The sequence below is a fragment of the Papaver somniferum genome, unplaced genomic scaffold (genome assembly GCF_003573695.1).
Source record: "Papaver somniferum cultivar HN1 unplaced genomic scaffold, ASM357369v1 unplaced-scaffold_125, whole genome shotgun sequence".
NCBI lineage: Eukaryota > Viridiplantae > Streptophyta > Magnoliopsida > Ranunculales > Papaveraceae > Papaver > Papaver somniferum.
In genome coordinates this window covers 3,057,489-3,072,804 of record NW_020621603.1, presented here as the reverse complement: position 1 = coordinate 3,072,804, position 15,316 = coordinate 3,057,489, and the positions used below count along the sequence as shown (strand labels likewise).

Here is a 15,316-nt window from a genome sequence, read left to right as displayed (position 1 = left end):
AAGCAACTGGTGGAACATGAAAGGAGGCCAACCAAGCTCCAGCAAAACTTTAAGTGGCAAGTACAGGCTGTACCATTTCAGAGTTGCACTTCAACAGTTCAGCCAAAGGGGTGTCATTTATATGGTCAATCCAGTACAACAAAAACAGTGCACACTCAGCAATTTGATTTCCTTCTTGTAAAGATTTCTGGTGATGTGGTAGTTAAGAAATACAATGGAGAGGGGTGTATGGTGGTCAGCAAATTAGTGGGTAGAGCCATATTACAACTCTTGGGAGCTGAAATACAACTTATTTTAGTAAGTATGGTACAATTTCTGAGCGGAGCTAGTAAGAATTTCCATGATGGAGAACCGGGGGATTGTCTCTTGGAAGATGAGAATAATTCTTTGGTGGATTCCGAAAGGGAGACGGTGGCAAGTGGGCTTTTGAGCTTGGTGTGGAGGTGTGCAAATGTCCAACATGTTTTCTGGACATTTTGGTTGTTGGTCTTCTAATACACGACGCTGCAATACTCAGGTTGACTGATTTAACTCTCATCCTTGAGGACAAGGATGTTTTGAAGGAGTGGGTATTGTCATATCACAGACTTTTGGGAGGATGGTCCCCATAGCCAGTCCATTGTCTGCCGAAAGCCGGTTGCATTTATCAGTGATTAGTGATAGTTTAGTTACTTAAACAGATAATTAGTTGCTAATAATATTATAACAGTTGGTTGTGATGTAACCATCTGGTAGCCTTATGGCTGGCCGTAGATCTTAGGTCAGTGTAGTGAGGCTTTATAAGCTTGGAGTTTGTAGAGAGAAAGCTATAAAATTATTAATCAAAAGAGTCGATTTCAATCGATTAGGCTTTGGTTCAGCGGAATCAAGGAGGTTACTATGTTCTCATCAAAGTCTCGATCCAATCTTGTTGTGGTAACACAACACTTAAGTTCGCGTACCAATATGCGTACTTAAGTTGGTTATTTTCTAAAAACGTTTATTCGCGAACTTAAACTTATATAAACTAAGGAATGCATACTTGCAAACCGTGGCTATAAAGTTCATGAATTGATTCGAGTGAATCAAATAGTTTTTGCTTCGATTGTGTCTTGTATGCTTCTATAAGATCTAAGCAATTGAACAACTCCCTAACTAGTTCATTTGAGTCATTTGAACTAGTTGTGATAAAGAAGAATATGGTTGATATGGAAGTGCTCATATGGCTAACCATTTGGTTAACTACTGTTGAACCAACTAAGTGTACATGTTTGGGTACGGTTACACAAACCAAAAATAAACGTGCATTTCATTTGTGTGTAACAAGCTAAGTTCGATCTAACGGTTGAAAGATATTAGTTTGAATCTATTCAGGTTTTCATCTAACAGTGAATATTGAATGCTTTGTTACCAAGCTAACATTGATTGCAAACCCTGATTTGAAAGTCTATATAAAGGAGAACTCTAGCAACTGGGAAACCTAATCCCCACACCTCCTGTGTGATACTAGTTGTATTAGCTAGAGTCGATTCCCCTTTAACCTTAGCTTTCTTCTCGAGACCCTATAGGTTAACGACTTGAAGACTTCATTGGGATTGTGAAGTCAGACCCAACTATTCTCTTTGTAGTTACGTGATCTGATCTTGCTGTTCTATAGTATTTGAGTACAATCGTAAGATTGGCTTGAGACTGATTTCTCAGATAGGAAAGATATAAAAGAAATCACAAACACCTTGGTCTCATCGTTTGTGATTCCGCAATATCTTCTTTCACTAGTCGATTAAGATTATTGTGAGGTGATTGATAATTTTTTGGTTGTTCTTCGGGAATATAATTCTGGGTTTTCAGTTGGTTCTTGTTCACCTTGATTTATCAAAAGACGGAACAAAAACTCATAGGTATTTCTGTGGGAGACAGATTTATCTATTACCGTAGACTTTTCTGTGTGATACAGATTTGTTTATTAAAGTCTTCGACTTTGGGTCGTAGCAACTCTTAGTTATGAGTGAGATCATCTAAGGAAATCAAGTGCGTAGTATCCTGTTGGGATCAGAGACGTAAAGAGCGCAACTGTACCTTGGATCAGTGTGAGATTGATTGGGGTTCAACTACATTCCAGACCGAAGTTAGTTTGTAGTAGGCTAGTGTCTGTAGGGGCTTAATACAATGTGTGTTCAATCTGGACTAGGTCTCGGGGTTTTTCTGCATTTGCGGTTTCCTCGTTAACAAAACTTTTGGTGTCTGTGTTATTTCTTTGTCGCATTATATTCTGTTATATAATTGAAATATCACAGGTTGTGCGTTGAATCGATCAATTGGGAAATCCAACCTTTGGTTGTTGATTGAAATTGATTGATCCTTGAACATTGGTCTTTGGTACCGTTCAATTAGTTTCTCTTATATTTAATTAGACTCGTAGATTTCTATTTGCTTGAGTAAGTATTGAATCGAGAAAGTGAGATATAACTATTTGATATACTTTTATTAAGATCGAGTCTGACTGACTAGTTGATTCTCTTAAAAGTATATTGGAGTTAGTCCATACAGATTGCTAAGCGAAATATTGGGTGTGGTTGTTAGACCCCCGCTTTTTCAGTTTCGTCACATCATGTACGCATATCAAAACATATATCAATAACATGTGAAGTAAATTCAGCAATCAAAAGGTTAATATTTTCAACAAATTTCTTCAAAATATCAAATCTAAATATATTTTTAGTGAGTTTTTTTATAAGCAGGGTGAAGATAAGTTTGAATAAACTCTCCAGCTAAAGCTAAAGCTTTCTCGGACAATAGAATGAAATTAACTAATGATTTCCCCTTGTACTCTGACTATATATAAAATTACCCGCCCATGTACTACCTAATTTGAGTTTAACTTGCTTAGGATCATTTTCATCAAAGTGTGCAAGACAAAAATTTTAAGTAAATATCTAATCAAGTGACTAGTCCGACTATTTATTCTGTAGGACATCCCTTACTACAAAATTCCCTTTAAACATAATCTCTTTTATTTCAAAATGGCCACAAACATCAGAGATTCTTTTTCTTATTTTAATAATAGAGGCATGATCTTAACTAGAAAGGACTTGCTGGTTAGCCTCAAACATGTTCAAATCTGTAGTATTTAACGGGTCAGTAAATAGACTAGCACCAGACTTCATGTCTTACAGACGGACCTGATATGACTAGGGGAAAAACAATAAATTGATAAAATAAAAAGGAGTTAAACTATAAAGATTTTAATAAGCGATACTTGATTTAATAGCTTTTTCACCGTGTACTCCAGAAAATATCAGAAATAAGTGGTGTTGAACCAAGCACATTCAAATCAATAACCTAAACATGAAGAAAATATGTAAGGAAAATTAAAAAAATTAGTTTAAATCAATAACCTAAAAATGAATATAATAATGCAAAACTTGATTAATCTGCATTGACGTCTTCATCTTTTATGAAGAAACACTATGTCTGGAATGGCAAACAAGGACATAATATGTTTAGATGTAAACAAAATAGAAATGCAAACCAAAAAAATATGCCATTTCAAATTTTCAATAAGCAAATAATTTTTTTCCCGAAGTCATCACTCGAGTTAAAGCCATGTCACATATCCGGAAAAAACCAAAGAGAAAATCTCAAAAACATAATCTATAGAAAATGATGGTTCCTAAAACTACCTTTGAATCTATAGAAAAAATCCCATCATAATCAAACCCTACAAAGAAAAAAAGATTAGATTAAATCAGTAGGAGAAAAAAATACACATCATCGGATTTTTTTAAGAAAAATAAAAGGTACCTATAACTGCCTTTAAATCACTGAAAAATGCCACCAAATCCAAAACTTGTCAAAAAAAAAAATGTAAACAAGTTAAATAGAGGAGTGTCCAAACGAGTGTCTAGGGAAATTAACGTCTTCCCTATTTCCGTGGGGAGAGCAAATTTGATCAACTTTGTCACACTACTTCACTTTTGAAATAGTGTTATACTCTCGTAGCCTTTTGCTCTAGTACAAAAAGGTCATGAAACTGAAGTGTATCAATCGAATATTTTCTCCTTTCTTCTAGACAAGCAAAAAAACTAAACTACAGGCAAAATCTGGCCGATGCTCTCGTCAGAAATCGTTTGGAGTGATAGAGGAGAATGTGCCTAATGTCATTTGTGCTGAAGGGTTCCACCCTAAAAAAAATGATCCAAACACCCTGAAATTGTACTACCACATCCACCCGCTTACCTCCTTGATTCCACCATATTAACATACCTAATATTGTCCCAACAATGAATCACATTGGTCAACATAATGAAGTCTAAATGGTAAAGGTAAGACAAGATCAAATGGACGATGAGAGAACATGCAATATGCGATATGCGACGTTGCATTGATGCATGATGAGAGAACACAGAATATGCCAAGAGTTGGCCGATTTAGCCCAAGGATTAGACAAATCTTGGACAACGCACGGAAGTTAGTAATGCATGTGTATGCATTACTATTTTCCAACACTCGGCTAAGTAAAGCTTATGACGCATAGAACATATTTTGCATGACGCATAATTGACATTAATTGAAAAATTCTGGCATGACCTTGCTGTAGCTTAAGCATACAAGCAAGAACATCTCAAAGCCATAACGTAGTGATGCACAATGATGGCGCAACATATGGCTCAAAGATGACGATAATTAGTTGGTTACTAGCTCTACACGAAGGGAAGGGTATTGAAACAAGTTGTAAGCGGTTATAAATCAATTTATAACCTTAGTAAAGCATTCATAACTGTCTAAGGACAGGTGTAACTCGGCCTAGACAAAGGAAAAACGAAATGGTCAGCTATGCATCAGTTTTAGACGGTTATGAAATCTGTTATGCACGTTTTGACCATTGTTTCTGCTATATAAATGTTGTGCAATCATTGTAATTAGTAGAAAAGAGGAACTAGAACATAATTAGGCAGAAAAATAGAGTGAGTATAAAGCATCGTAGTCTATTTTCGTAAAGTCCGGAATGGACATGCTTTTGGTTATTCTCCCTTGAAACAATAAAAGAATTGTTACCTCATATCTTGTGTTTTTGTGTCTATTAATATTGATAGTGTTAGCATGGCCGAATCTTTTATGCTTAATGGGGACACGAAAAGTTAGAAAAGAAGTCTTTTGTTGCTATTTACCAAGAAGAGTTGGTGTTTCACTTGTATTCAAAGTGTTTAAGACTTGGCAGTAAAATGAATTATTGGGAATCGAACCACTGTTGCCGGTCATCAACTTAAGAAATTTGCAGAGAAATATTTTAGACAACACATTCAATGTAGTCAATCTCGGCCGAAATGGCCGAGATCTCGCCGTAAATTCCGCTTTCGGCTCACAAGGTAGTAGAATGCTTAATTCCGCCGATACGAAATTTGGCTGGAATTGGTTGGAATTTTTGGTTGAATCTCGGTTGACTCGGCTGAAATTGGTTGGAAATCTTGGTTGAAGTTTTTGAAATTTATATGGATCTAGAGTTTTCTATTAATTTGAAAAAAGAGTCGTTTCTATTCCAAAAAAATTGGTGGTATTTTCACACAACTATGTGTGAAAATGTAATACTCCCTCCGTTCCTTTTTAATAGGATGATTTCCTAAAATAGACGTTTCAAAAAAATAGGCCGGTTTCCTAATTGGGAAAGTCAAATGTTACTTTTGTTTTCTGGGACCACTTTTCTCTTAACTTCTTTTGATGACAAGTGTCATGTGACCATTTCACTTTACTTCTTTTGCTGACAAGTATCATGGGGACCATTTCACTTCACTTCTTTTATTGACAAGTGTCATGAGGACCACTTTCAATTTTAGTTCTCTTAACTTCCTTAATTTTCTCTAAAAACAAACCAGCCTATTATAAGAAACGGAGGGAGTAGTATTTAAAGGAAAAAAACGTAATTATGTGTCAAAACGTTTAAAAAATGCTTGATATACATACTATATAGAAAAAAAAGTTCATATAGTTATTTTGAGATTTCACCGAAAACCTTCCCGAGATAAATTTATTCCAGTATCTCGGCCTCGACATAGACGAACCGAAATCCAGAATTAACTACACCGGATACACTCCCTAGTTAGCAATTCTGGGTACGGGTAGTAGTTCGGGACGGTATACGTATGAGAATCATACGGATTCAGATAGGTCGGATTCGGTCAAAAATCCGGTCAATGGTTAATTGTTTGTACAGTAGTTCGGAACGGCATACACACATGCATATTCGTTTTATAAATGTAAGTTCGGCACTTAAAATTCGGCTTACATATATGATAAATTGATAAGTACTATGACCTTGTTACGAGACTAATTTTATTTGTATATGATTTATAATATGGAAAAAAACATTTTAGCGTGATTATTTAACAAGAAGTAAACAATTTAATCGCATAAATGTATTATAAAAACGAGTTTATAGACTTTTAAACAAAAATTAACACATAAAACACTGGTTAAACAACTACCAATAAAAAATTTTAACTGAATAATTGTATTTAAATATAAAGTATATACAAAATCAAATAAAAACCAATCAACAGAACTCTGATCAGAGAATAACCTATGGGAGAGCGAGGTTGGGCCTGAACTAGGTTCGAAGTTCTAGTTCGAAAATATCATTCGGATTCGGTTAGTTAGGATACGTTCGCGAGTCATTTGGTAATGATTCGGAGAATTACTAAGAGCAAGTCTTATGGTGGAAGCCAAACTATTCCAAGTGTGGAAAAACCATGGAATGTCAAGTCTAGTGGCTTCCAAGTTGGGGTCTTCCACAGAAAATTCAAGCAAGGTTCCATGATTTCGCGGAAGGGTTTGTGGAATCCATCTGAACGCCAATAAGAATAGCGCTAAACGCTAATAAAAATAGCGCTAAAAAAACGCCATTAAGAATTGCGTTTTTTTTTATCCGTAGATTTAAAATGAGTTGTTGAAATCTAACGGCTGAGAAAAAAGCTCCATTCTTAATAGCGTTTTTTTAGTTCCATTCTTAATTGCGTTTTTTTAGCTCCATTAAAAATAGCGTTTCTACTATTCCACCATTACACTTACGCTTCCATCCACAGTTCCAAGTGCTGAGGTGGCGTGGAAGATGGATGGATTCCACCACAAGACTTGCTCTATCAAGGATACACTCCACCCCTTTTCCTCCCATGTCAAACACAACCGTTCCTAGGTACACAAAGGTCTTATTCACTCCTTTCGCCCAGGCAAGCAAAAGCACTGAAGAAGCTGAACGTGTTTTCAAATGTTCCTTTTCTTCAAACAGATCTCCTCAAAGAGAAGAAACAACCATTTCCTTCTTCTTCAACACTCATTTAACCACTCTAAATCCCCAGTAAACCCTCCACAACCACAACCATTACAAGAAGAATCAGTAATAGCTAATCTAATCATACAAAACTCAACAAACACCTTAACCCAAACCCTAGAAAATTGCTCAATTTCATGGTCACCTGTCTTGGTCAACCGAGTTCTCAAACGTTTATGGAACGACGGACCAAAAGCCCTAGCTTTTTTCCAATCCTTAGAAAATCATCAAACATACAAACATTCATCACCTTCATATGATCATGCAATTGACATTGCAGGTAGATTAAAAGATTACAGAACATTATGGACTCTTGTTTCTCGAATGCGTGCCCAACGTATTGGTCCTACACCCAAAACGTTTGCTATAATTACTGAGAGATATGTTTCAGCTGGTAAACCTGATAAAGCTGTGAAAATTTTCTTATCAATGCATGAATATGGATGTCCTCAGGATTTGCATTCATTCAACACAATTCTTGACATTCTCTGTAAGTCGAAGAGGATTGAAATGGCTTATCATTTGTTCAGAGCTTTTAAGTTTAAATTTAGAGCTGATGTTATTAGTTATAATATAATTGCTAATGGTTGGTGTTTGATAAAGAAGACTTCAAAGGCTTTGGAGGTTTTAAAGGAAATGGTTGAAAGAGGATTGGAGCCGAGTTTGTCTACTTATAATGCTTTGCTTAAAGGTTATTTTAGAGCCGGACAGATTAAACAAGCTTGGGACTTTTTTAAGGAAATGAAGAGAAGGGGGTGTGAGATTGATGTTGTTACTTATACTACTGTTATTCATGGATTTGGGATTGTGGGGGAAATTGGTAAAGCTAGGAAGGTGTTTGATGAAATGAATAGACGAGGTTGTCTTCCTACAGTCGAGACTTATAATGCTTTCATTCAGGTTTTGTGTAAGAAGGATAATGTGGAGAATGCCATTGTGATTTTTGATGAGATGGTGAGCAAAGGGTATGTACCGAATCAGTCGACTTATAACGTGGTGATCAGAGGGTTGTGTCATGCTGGGAATGCGGAAAGAGCAATGGAGTATATGGGGAGAATGAAAGAGGATGAGTGTGAGCCGAATGTGCAGACGTTTAATGTGGTTATTCGGTATTATTGTGATACTGGGGAGCTTGAGAAAGCATTTGAGGTTTTTGATAAGATGGATGGTGGAACCTATTTGCCTAATGTAGATACTTATAATGTTTTAATAGGAGCGATGTTTGTGAGGAAGAAGCCGAATGATATGGTAATAGCAGGGAATTTATTAATGGAGATGGTGGAGAAAGGGTTTATGCCTCGAAGGTTTACCTTTAACAGGGTCTTGAATGGACTTACGGTGATTGGGAATCACGAGTTAGCAAAAGAAATTTTGAGAGTGCAGAGCAGTTCTGGTCGACTTCCTCGTGCATTTAAGATGTGAATTGGCCAATATGGAACCCAATTCACCAAGCCTTCAAACTGGTTGTTGTGTGTAAATGTATGAAATCCTTCTTGTCCCATCTGTAACATAGCTAGCATACAGGAGTTAAGAAAAATAATCTAAGAATCGGTTTCATGGCGTTCAACGTGTTCACTATATCAAATATTCCTGTACTTTAGTTCCCTTTTTAAGGTGCTAGCAGGTCTAGGTCAATGTTGTACACCTGGATCAGGCTGCAATGGGATGCTGAGCGAAGAAGAATAGCTGGTAATGCCTTTTTTTTTTGTGTGTGTGTTTGCATTTGATTCCTGAACATGAAAGTCTGATTATTGAATTTCATGGTTTTGCATCCCTGATGAATGGTTGTGCTTGGTATCCCCCCACTAAACACAAGAGGCATATTCTTTTGTTAAGTTAGGTCACGGTGTCTTAACCAATAAGGGTAAAGACCATAAAGTTGAATTTCCACCAAGAAAATAACGTTAATGCCTCCTGGTGGAGGTTAGGACCATTGATCTCCTATAATGAAGTGGTCCTCAACAAAAAGTGAATACTTTCCACTTTCTACTGGAGGGAGAATGGGGAGATTGTACCACTAAGGAGTGAAGCAACATGGTTAGAGGTATAAAAAGAACCTAGGAAGGTTAATACTTGTTAAAGGTCCCTAGAATCTAGAATTGTATGGTCAAATTTGTTTAAAGCAATGGCTTCACAGTATGAACACATTTTTGTGACTTTACTCTAAAGTCTATGTCCTGGGTTTTAAACACCTAAGACTGAAAAGTGTAGTTAGATGTTGAGCTGTAGCCCACATCCTTCATTCTGTGAGTTCATTGATTGGGTTTGCAAATTTTTTGTGTAACATCTTTCTGCACTAACAGAGTGTCAACTTAAAGTCGTAAACCTATGACATTTAGTCTGTGCAGAGGAAAGATGGATCAACTCTTTTATTTCAGTTTTTGTAGAGGACAGGTCTGAAAATTCTATTTAGTGATTAGAATTTTGCTTGGACAAGTTCTCGTTGCAATTTTTTGTAAGTGTGATTTTGAGATCCTATCGAGGAACATTTAAAATTCTGTCACGCAGTTTAGGCTGCTGAACATTTCCTGTTACACAAAATTGGATCACATGATATCTTGATTAAGTACTACTTAGAGAGTCAGAGTTATATAACTTATTTATGAAAGATGGATCTGGAGTACATCGTTTGAAATAACAGAAAAAAAGTAGATCAAAGTAAACTGTACAACATGCTGAAACTAATATATGCAACTTTTGAAAAAAAAAAATATTTTAAGGAAAGTAGCAGATAATGATAATGGAAGAGCTCCCCTTGCTAATTTACTAAGAAGTAACCAAAGCCTAGAATTTCACCAATTTTTTGTATTTTATCTTCTCATTAGTTGAGCATGTTGAAGGGTGATGAATTTTCAATTCATACAAAAACATCAAATACACAAAAAGCTATGAGTGTTAATCTGTGGAAATACATAATTGTTAGAAACACATGGCTAGGCAAACAAACATGTACATGGACATTCATTAACCAAACCTATATAACTATGACCTGTACCAGCTAACCTGCAAACCTGCCACCCTTCTGCTTCCCCAGAAGCTAGTGGCATACGCATAACTGCAGATAACCATTTGGCCGAGCTGAAGGACTTGCAGCTTCCATGATCACTTGAAATAAAGCCAAAGTACTGCGTTAGGGAAAGATATCTGTTTCACAATATTGTGAATGTATTGTCAGTGGTTCTGATGCAGTGCACTGGTTCTGCTTTCTAGGTCCCGCCTCTATCACATCATTGAAATTGAGAAGTGTTAAGGATGTAGAACTCTAATGAAGATGTTTACTGAATTTTGTCATATTCCACTTCTAGACCGGTTGGACTGCGCGTTGAGCCCTAACTGAAGATCCAAGCTTTTGCAGCTTTGTTTGGGAACAGGTATAGGGGAAGGCCTGATGACAGCTGGGTTGTTCTCATGAGATCCATGTGATCGTATGAGGTTAAACTTACAGTTGTCTTGTTGCACAGGAACATGAGAAGGCACAGGGTATGACTTCGAGACAAGGGGACCATTCAGGTAGCCGTTCATGAATGCATTTTGATCGTAGTGGTTGAAGCTAATCTGAGACTCTCCGAAGGACGTGAATTCTGGAACATACGAAGAGTGGTTGTAAAAGGCTGGGGAACTGTAGAAGCCGAAACCATGGGGACCTTGAAATGGTTGAAGGTAATGATTGATGCTTGCTTTTCTTGCTTGAAGCTGTAACTTCTTTTTCTTCAGTCTCTCTTTTTTGTGGGCATTCTGATGACCCCCCAGTGCTTGCGAATTCCCAAACTCCTTCAAACAAAATTGACACTCGTACTTCTTGTCATCCACTATTGAGCTTTTCTCTTTGGCAGGTTTATCCCTTCGAAATAAGATCCCGTTTGAAGAGTTAACACTTTCATCTCTTTCTTCTGACCCTTTCAAACATCTTCCATTATTTGCATAGGGATCCACCTCGAAGCCGAATAACCGGAGCTTCTTTTCCACACCTCGTGTTTCTTTCTCATAAGCACTGTCAGTGCTCCATCTCGGAGAGAGAATATCAGAAGCAGCTGGAGTTTGTTCCTGAACATCATGCCTCTCCATTTTTCTCACTAGAAAGGTAAGGATATCTCTCTATAACTGGTACAGATTATTGGATTAGCTCTCTTCCTTATATAGAATTAGTTCCAACTGTGCATTGCACCCTCAAACAGGGATTAATTTTATATTTATTAACAGCATAGAGATACCCAAGGAGTCGATAAAAAGAAGAAAAAAAATATTTAGTCAAGATTAAAAGAGCCGTCATGCAATATTGGCTTAAAACTTTCGTTTATTATACTAAATACGCCTAAACTTTACCCATCGAAGAGGATTCAGTCTTTTTTTGTTTATTGTAAAGTTAAAATGCATACTCTATATGCAACTTGATTATATATTGAGTTTACAACAAACTATATAGGCAAATGCTAGTACAAATAAGGGCATTAAAAACACATATTCCATGCTTAAAGTAGTAGAGCATGATAATAAAAGTTTTGTTGATAATCACTAAACAAAAGTCAAAAAGAGATGGAGATGCAATCACCTGGGAAGATAGATCCCCCGATTAATAGTTCTTTTAGTTTTGTGTTTGTTGATGATTTTTTAAATACAATTTTGCTTGACCAACTCATGACCCAATTGAGATTTTAGATGCATTACAATTTTTTCTACCTTAGTTTAATCATCATAAAGCTAATATTATAAAAGTATCGCATCTGAGCCTTGCAGGTAAGCCAGGTTCATTCACTTGGAAATCCTAAACAAATATATTAGATTATGTTTAAATTATTTGAGTTCTCTGTAGTACTTTGATTATCTGGCATCATATGTTTATAAAGAAAGAAATTGCTTTGTAACCTCTCCTTCAAGCAAAAAATTATAAATAAAAGATTAGATTTGACATTGTTTTTGGATGCCTATTAGAATTTTATAAAGAAAGTGGCAAGTTTTAACAAAGGAATATTAAGAAGTGGATTATGAGGTAAGCATATGTGTATATATACTGATAAGGGTAATGAAATGGGATCTAGGCATATCTTCATAGAGCCGGCAAAACCTTATATTTTATGCCCTAAAAGCATAGATTTACCTGTTGAATGAAGTCATCAGCTTCTATTATTGAATAAACAAACCTAATTTCAATTTTTTGATATTTGATTGACAATGGAGAAAGGAATTTTGTGTTAGACAGTTGTTGTGATTGGACCCCCCCACACTTTATTTTTGTTATTAGGTTTCAGACATGTTAGAAACTATTGGATTGTGCTGTTATTCCATTGTCTCTTTAACCAGATCTTGCAAATGTGTAGACTTCTTTTCACCAATAGCATTTCCTCCAGACATCTCCCACTCTTTCTTCTTTCTTTCTTTTCACTGTAACCATTTTCATTTATTGCTAGATGGAAGTCGGAAACTACTTAGTTAGCATGTAAAGTCATCATGTAAAGTTAAGCACATGAGCCCTTGGCTCTCGTTCATGCACCCTTTCTGACATGCGAGTCCCTGCTGTACCTTTTATGACAGATTTCTATAACCTTTTGGGCTTGGTTTGATTTGTGGACTGCAGACTAGGTTCCAGAGCAAGTCTGGAAAGTGTAGTTATGTTGTTTCGCTGCTATGGAGACAATGTGGATGCTTAGGTGGCACTGGCTTTCTCCAGTAGGCCACGATTTGCGCTGATGCACCAATCAAACATGGAGTCTAGTATGATTAGTATTTTTATTTTATTGAAGTTTTTGGTGAAACTGAATGAAGGTGTCGAGGAAAAAACATAGTTGTGGATGAGTGAGTGGGTTGGTTGGATGTTCAAGTGCATTTAGCTTCATCTCTTGACATTTGAATGATCGTAAGAGTTCAAAGTTTCAGACCCTACTAGTAGTAGTGAGTCACCAGCAAATCAGAACCCTGATCTTCTCTTGTTTCTTTTTATGATTTGTTTTGTTCTTCCTAGTTTGAGATAGCAAAAACTAATGATAACCAAAGATAACTTAAAACTTCAAAAGAATGCCAATGTTGACTTTAAATGTCCAAAATTGACAATTAAGGCAAATCAAGATTATGGATCTCATTAATTTAATTGCTTCTTTTTTAATTAGTGGCTTGATAAGTAATCTGATTAGGATAGGGTTGGTCATCAAGAAGATCTTCTTTGTTTTTTCTCACAAAGAACTCCCACAGCACACAAAATAGACAATTTAGATCTTATTTTTTAAGTGGGTCATAATCTAATATTTATTTTTGACATGAAGTGTTACTTATCTGGTTAATAGCTGTTACGATCAAAGAATTCATCTGAAGAAAGAACACAGACCATTTCAGAGCTTTTCATGGTATTTGGAAAAACAATTTATAAATGAAAATTAACAACAACAAATCTTATAAGAGATCTTGGTAGGCTTGAATTCAATCCACGTTATATCACAGAAAGAACGAATTCAATCCACGTGAATTCGAAATATAGTTTTTTAAGACTTGGTTCCAAAAGTTCAAGACTAGGTCGACACTGCCAAATTTTAAGAATTGAAAAGCATTTTTGATGCGTCTAGACTTGATTGCGGGCAACATACGTCGTGTAAGATGAGTTGGCACAGAGGTCGCGGTTGATAAATACGACGGTGATATGGCCGCGATATATGGTGGCAGTGGTGACATTGTTGAAAAAGAATGATCAATTCATATATGATTGATTGTTTCACAAATGGGTTTCGTTTGTTGTCCATATAAAACCGACGTGATCTAAATCACATTTTTTTGTTTATAAACCAATCGAAAATCGAAAGTAGATTATGACGTGGATACATTTAGAAGCATGTTTATCTACATGTAAGACGTTTATGGCTGTTTCTCTATCACACAAGCCCGTGATGATGTCCAATGTCCTTGGTAATTTCTTTACATTTCTCACATGTAGAGAACAATAACTTCTCAGTGCCTAATGCCTATGACATTTCAGTATCTCATTTAGAGTAACAACTTTCACGGTGACATTTCAGTATCTCATTTATGTAAGGAGTTATCTCAGTGCCGTCAAATCGTTAAGTACTTACCAATCAAATGACTGTCAAACTGGGTTGCACGGACACGAAAGCGGACACGAACGAATTCTCAAAAAACTAGGACGCAACTAGGACGTGGACACGTTATGAAATTAATAATATTTAGCACTAAAATGTATTTCCTCAGTTTTTTTTTCTATCTATCCTATATTCTATTTTGGTTTATGTTTCTTTATCTGTCCACTCTGTTTATAAACGTATTTTTTCTTTAAACTATCAAATATATACCCTTTATTTTTTATAACCATAAAATCATTTTTAATATAAACACAATCCAAAATCTTAAATAATATCACCATATATAAGGGAAAAAAATATATTCAATATCTTTCATATTAATCGTCATTCCTCTCTAAATAAAAAATATTAATGAACATCTATAAATCTAATAAAGCTTCTACCTATTCCATAATAAAACCAATATATTTTGTTTTTATTTTTCTCAAAACATTTCCTAGAATAATAGTATTACCCAATTTATATTTTTCAATATATTAATTTTATATTAATCATAATAATAACATCACATTAAATAGGGTCAGTAATGGCATTTCATATAATTCCCTTATATCAATTAAGACTGTTAATAAAAGACAGAGGGAGTATATATTATGGATGTAATTCCTCATCAATGTTGGTAAATCTTTGATACATAACAAATTTGTATAAAGATAAGCATATTTATTAATAAATCAATACATATACAAAAAATTCAAGCATTATTAGGAGACATTTATATTAAAATAGTGTGTGACATATGCATGTGATGTCACCGATGTATATGTCCTGGAAACGTGCACGTCCAAGTGTCGGCCGCGTTCTGATACAGACACGTGACCATTTTAAGCGCGTCCGTACTACCCAGCTGTCAAATCAACAATCTTTAGATTAATTCTTATGGGATCCAACTAATTGAGAAGCCACGTGGATGGGAAATTTGGCTTTTTTCACCATG

At 35.7% G+C, this 15,316-nt stretch overlaps 2 protein-coding genes across 2 annotated transcripts; one reads left to right on the top strand and one right to left on the bottom strand.

Moving 5' to 3' along the window:
• Positions 1 to 7,181: 7,181 nt before the first annotated feature.
• LOC113331226 (pentatricopeptide repeat-containing protein At1g74900, mitochondrial-like) lies at positions 7,182 to 9,027 on the top strand. The gene has a single exon (XM_026577964.1). The coding sequence runs from the start codon at positions 7,238 to 7,240 to the stop codon at positions 8,720 to 8,722; it is 1,485 nt and encodes a 494-aa protein (XP_026433749.1). The 5' UTR covers positions 7,182 to 7,237; the 3' UTR covers positions 8,723 to 9,027.
• A 1,101-nt stretch (positions 9,028 to 10,128) lies between these two features.
• LOC113331217 (zinc finger protein 8-like) lies at positions 10,129 to 11,656 on the bottom strand. Its single transcript, XM_026577953.1, has one exon. The coding sequence runs from the start codon at positions 11,363 to 11,365 to the stop codon at positions 10,589 to 10,591; it is 777 nt and encodes a 258-aa protein (XP_026433738.1). The 5' UTR covers positions 11,366 to 11,656; the 3' UTR covers positions 10,129 to 10,588.
• Positions 11,657 to 15,316: the final 3,660 nt, after the last annotated feature.

Coding starts and splice junctions, on each gene's coding strand:
- LOC113331217 (XM_026577953.1), bottom strand. CDS start 11,365: ATGGAGAGGCATGATGTTCAGGAACAAACTCCAGCTGCTTCTGATATT.
- LOC113331226 (XM_026577964.1), top strand. CDS start 7,238: ATGTTCCTTTTCTTCAAACAGATCTCCTCAAAGAGAAGAAACAACCAT.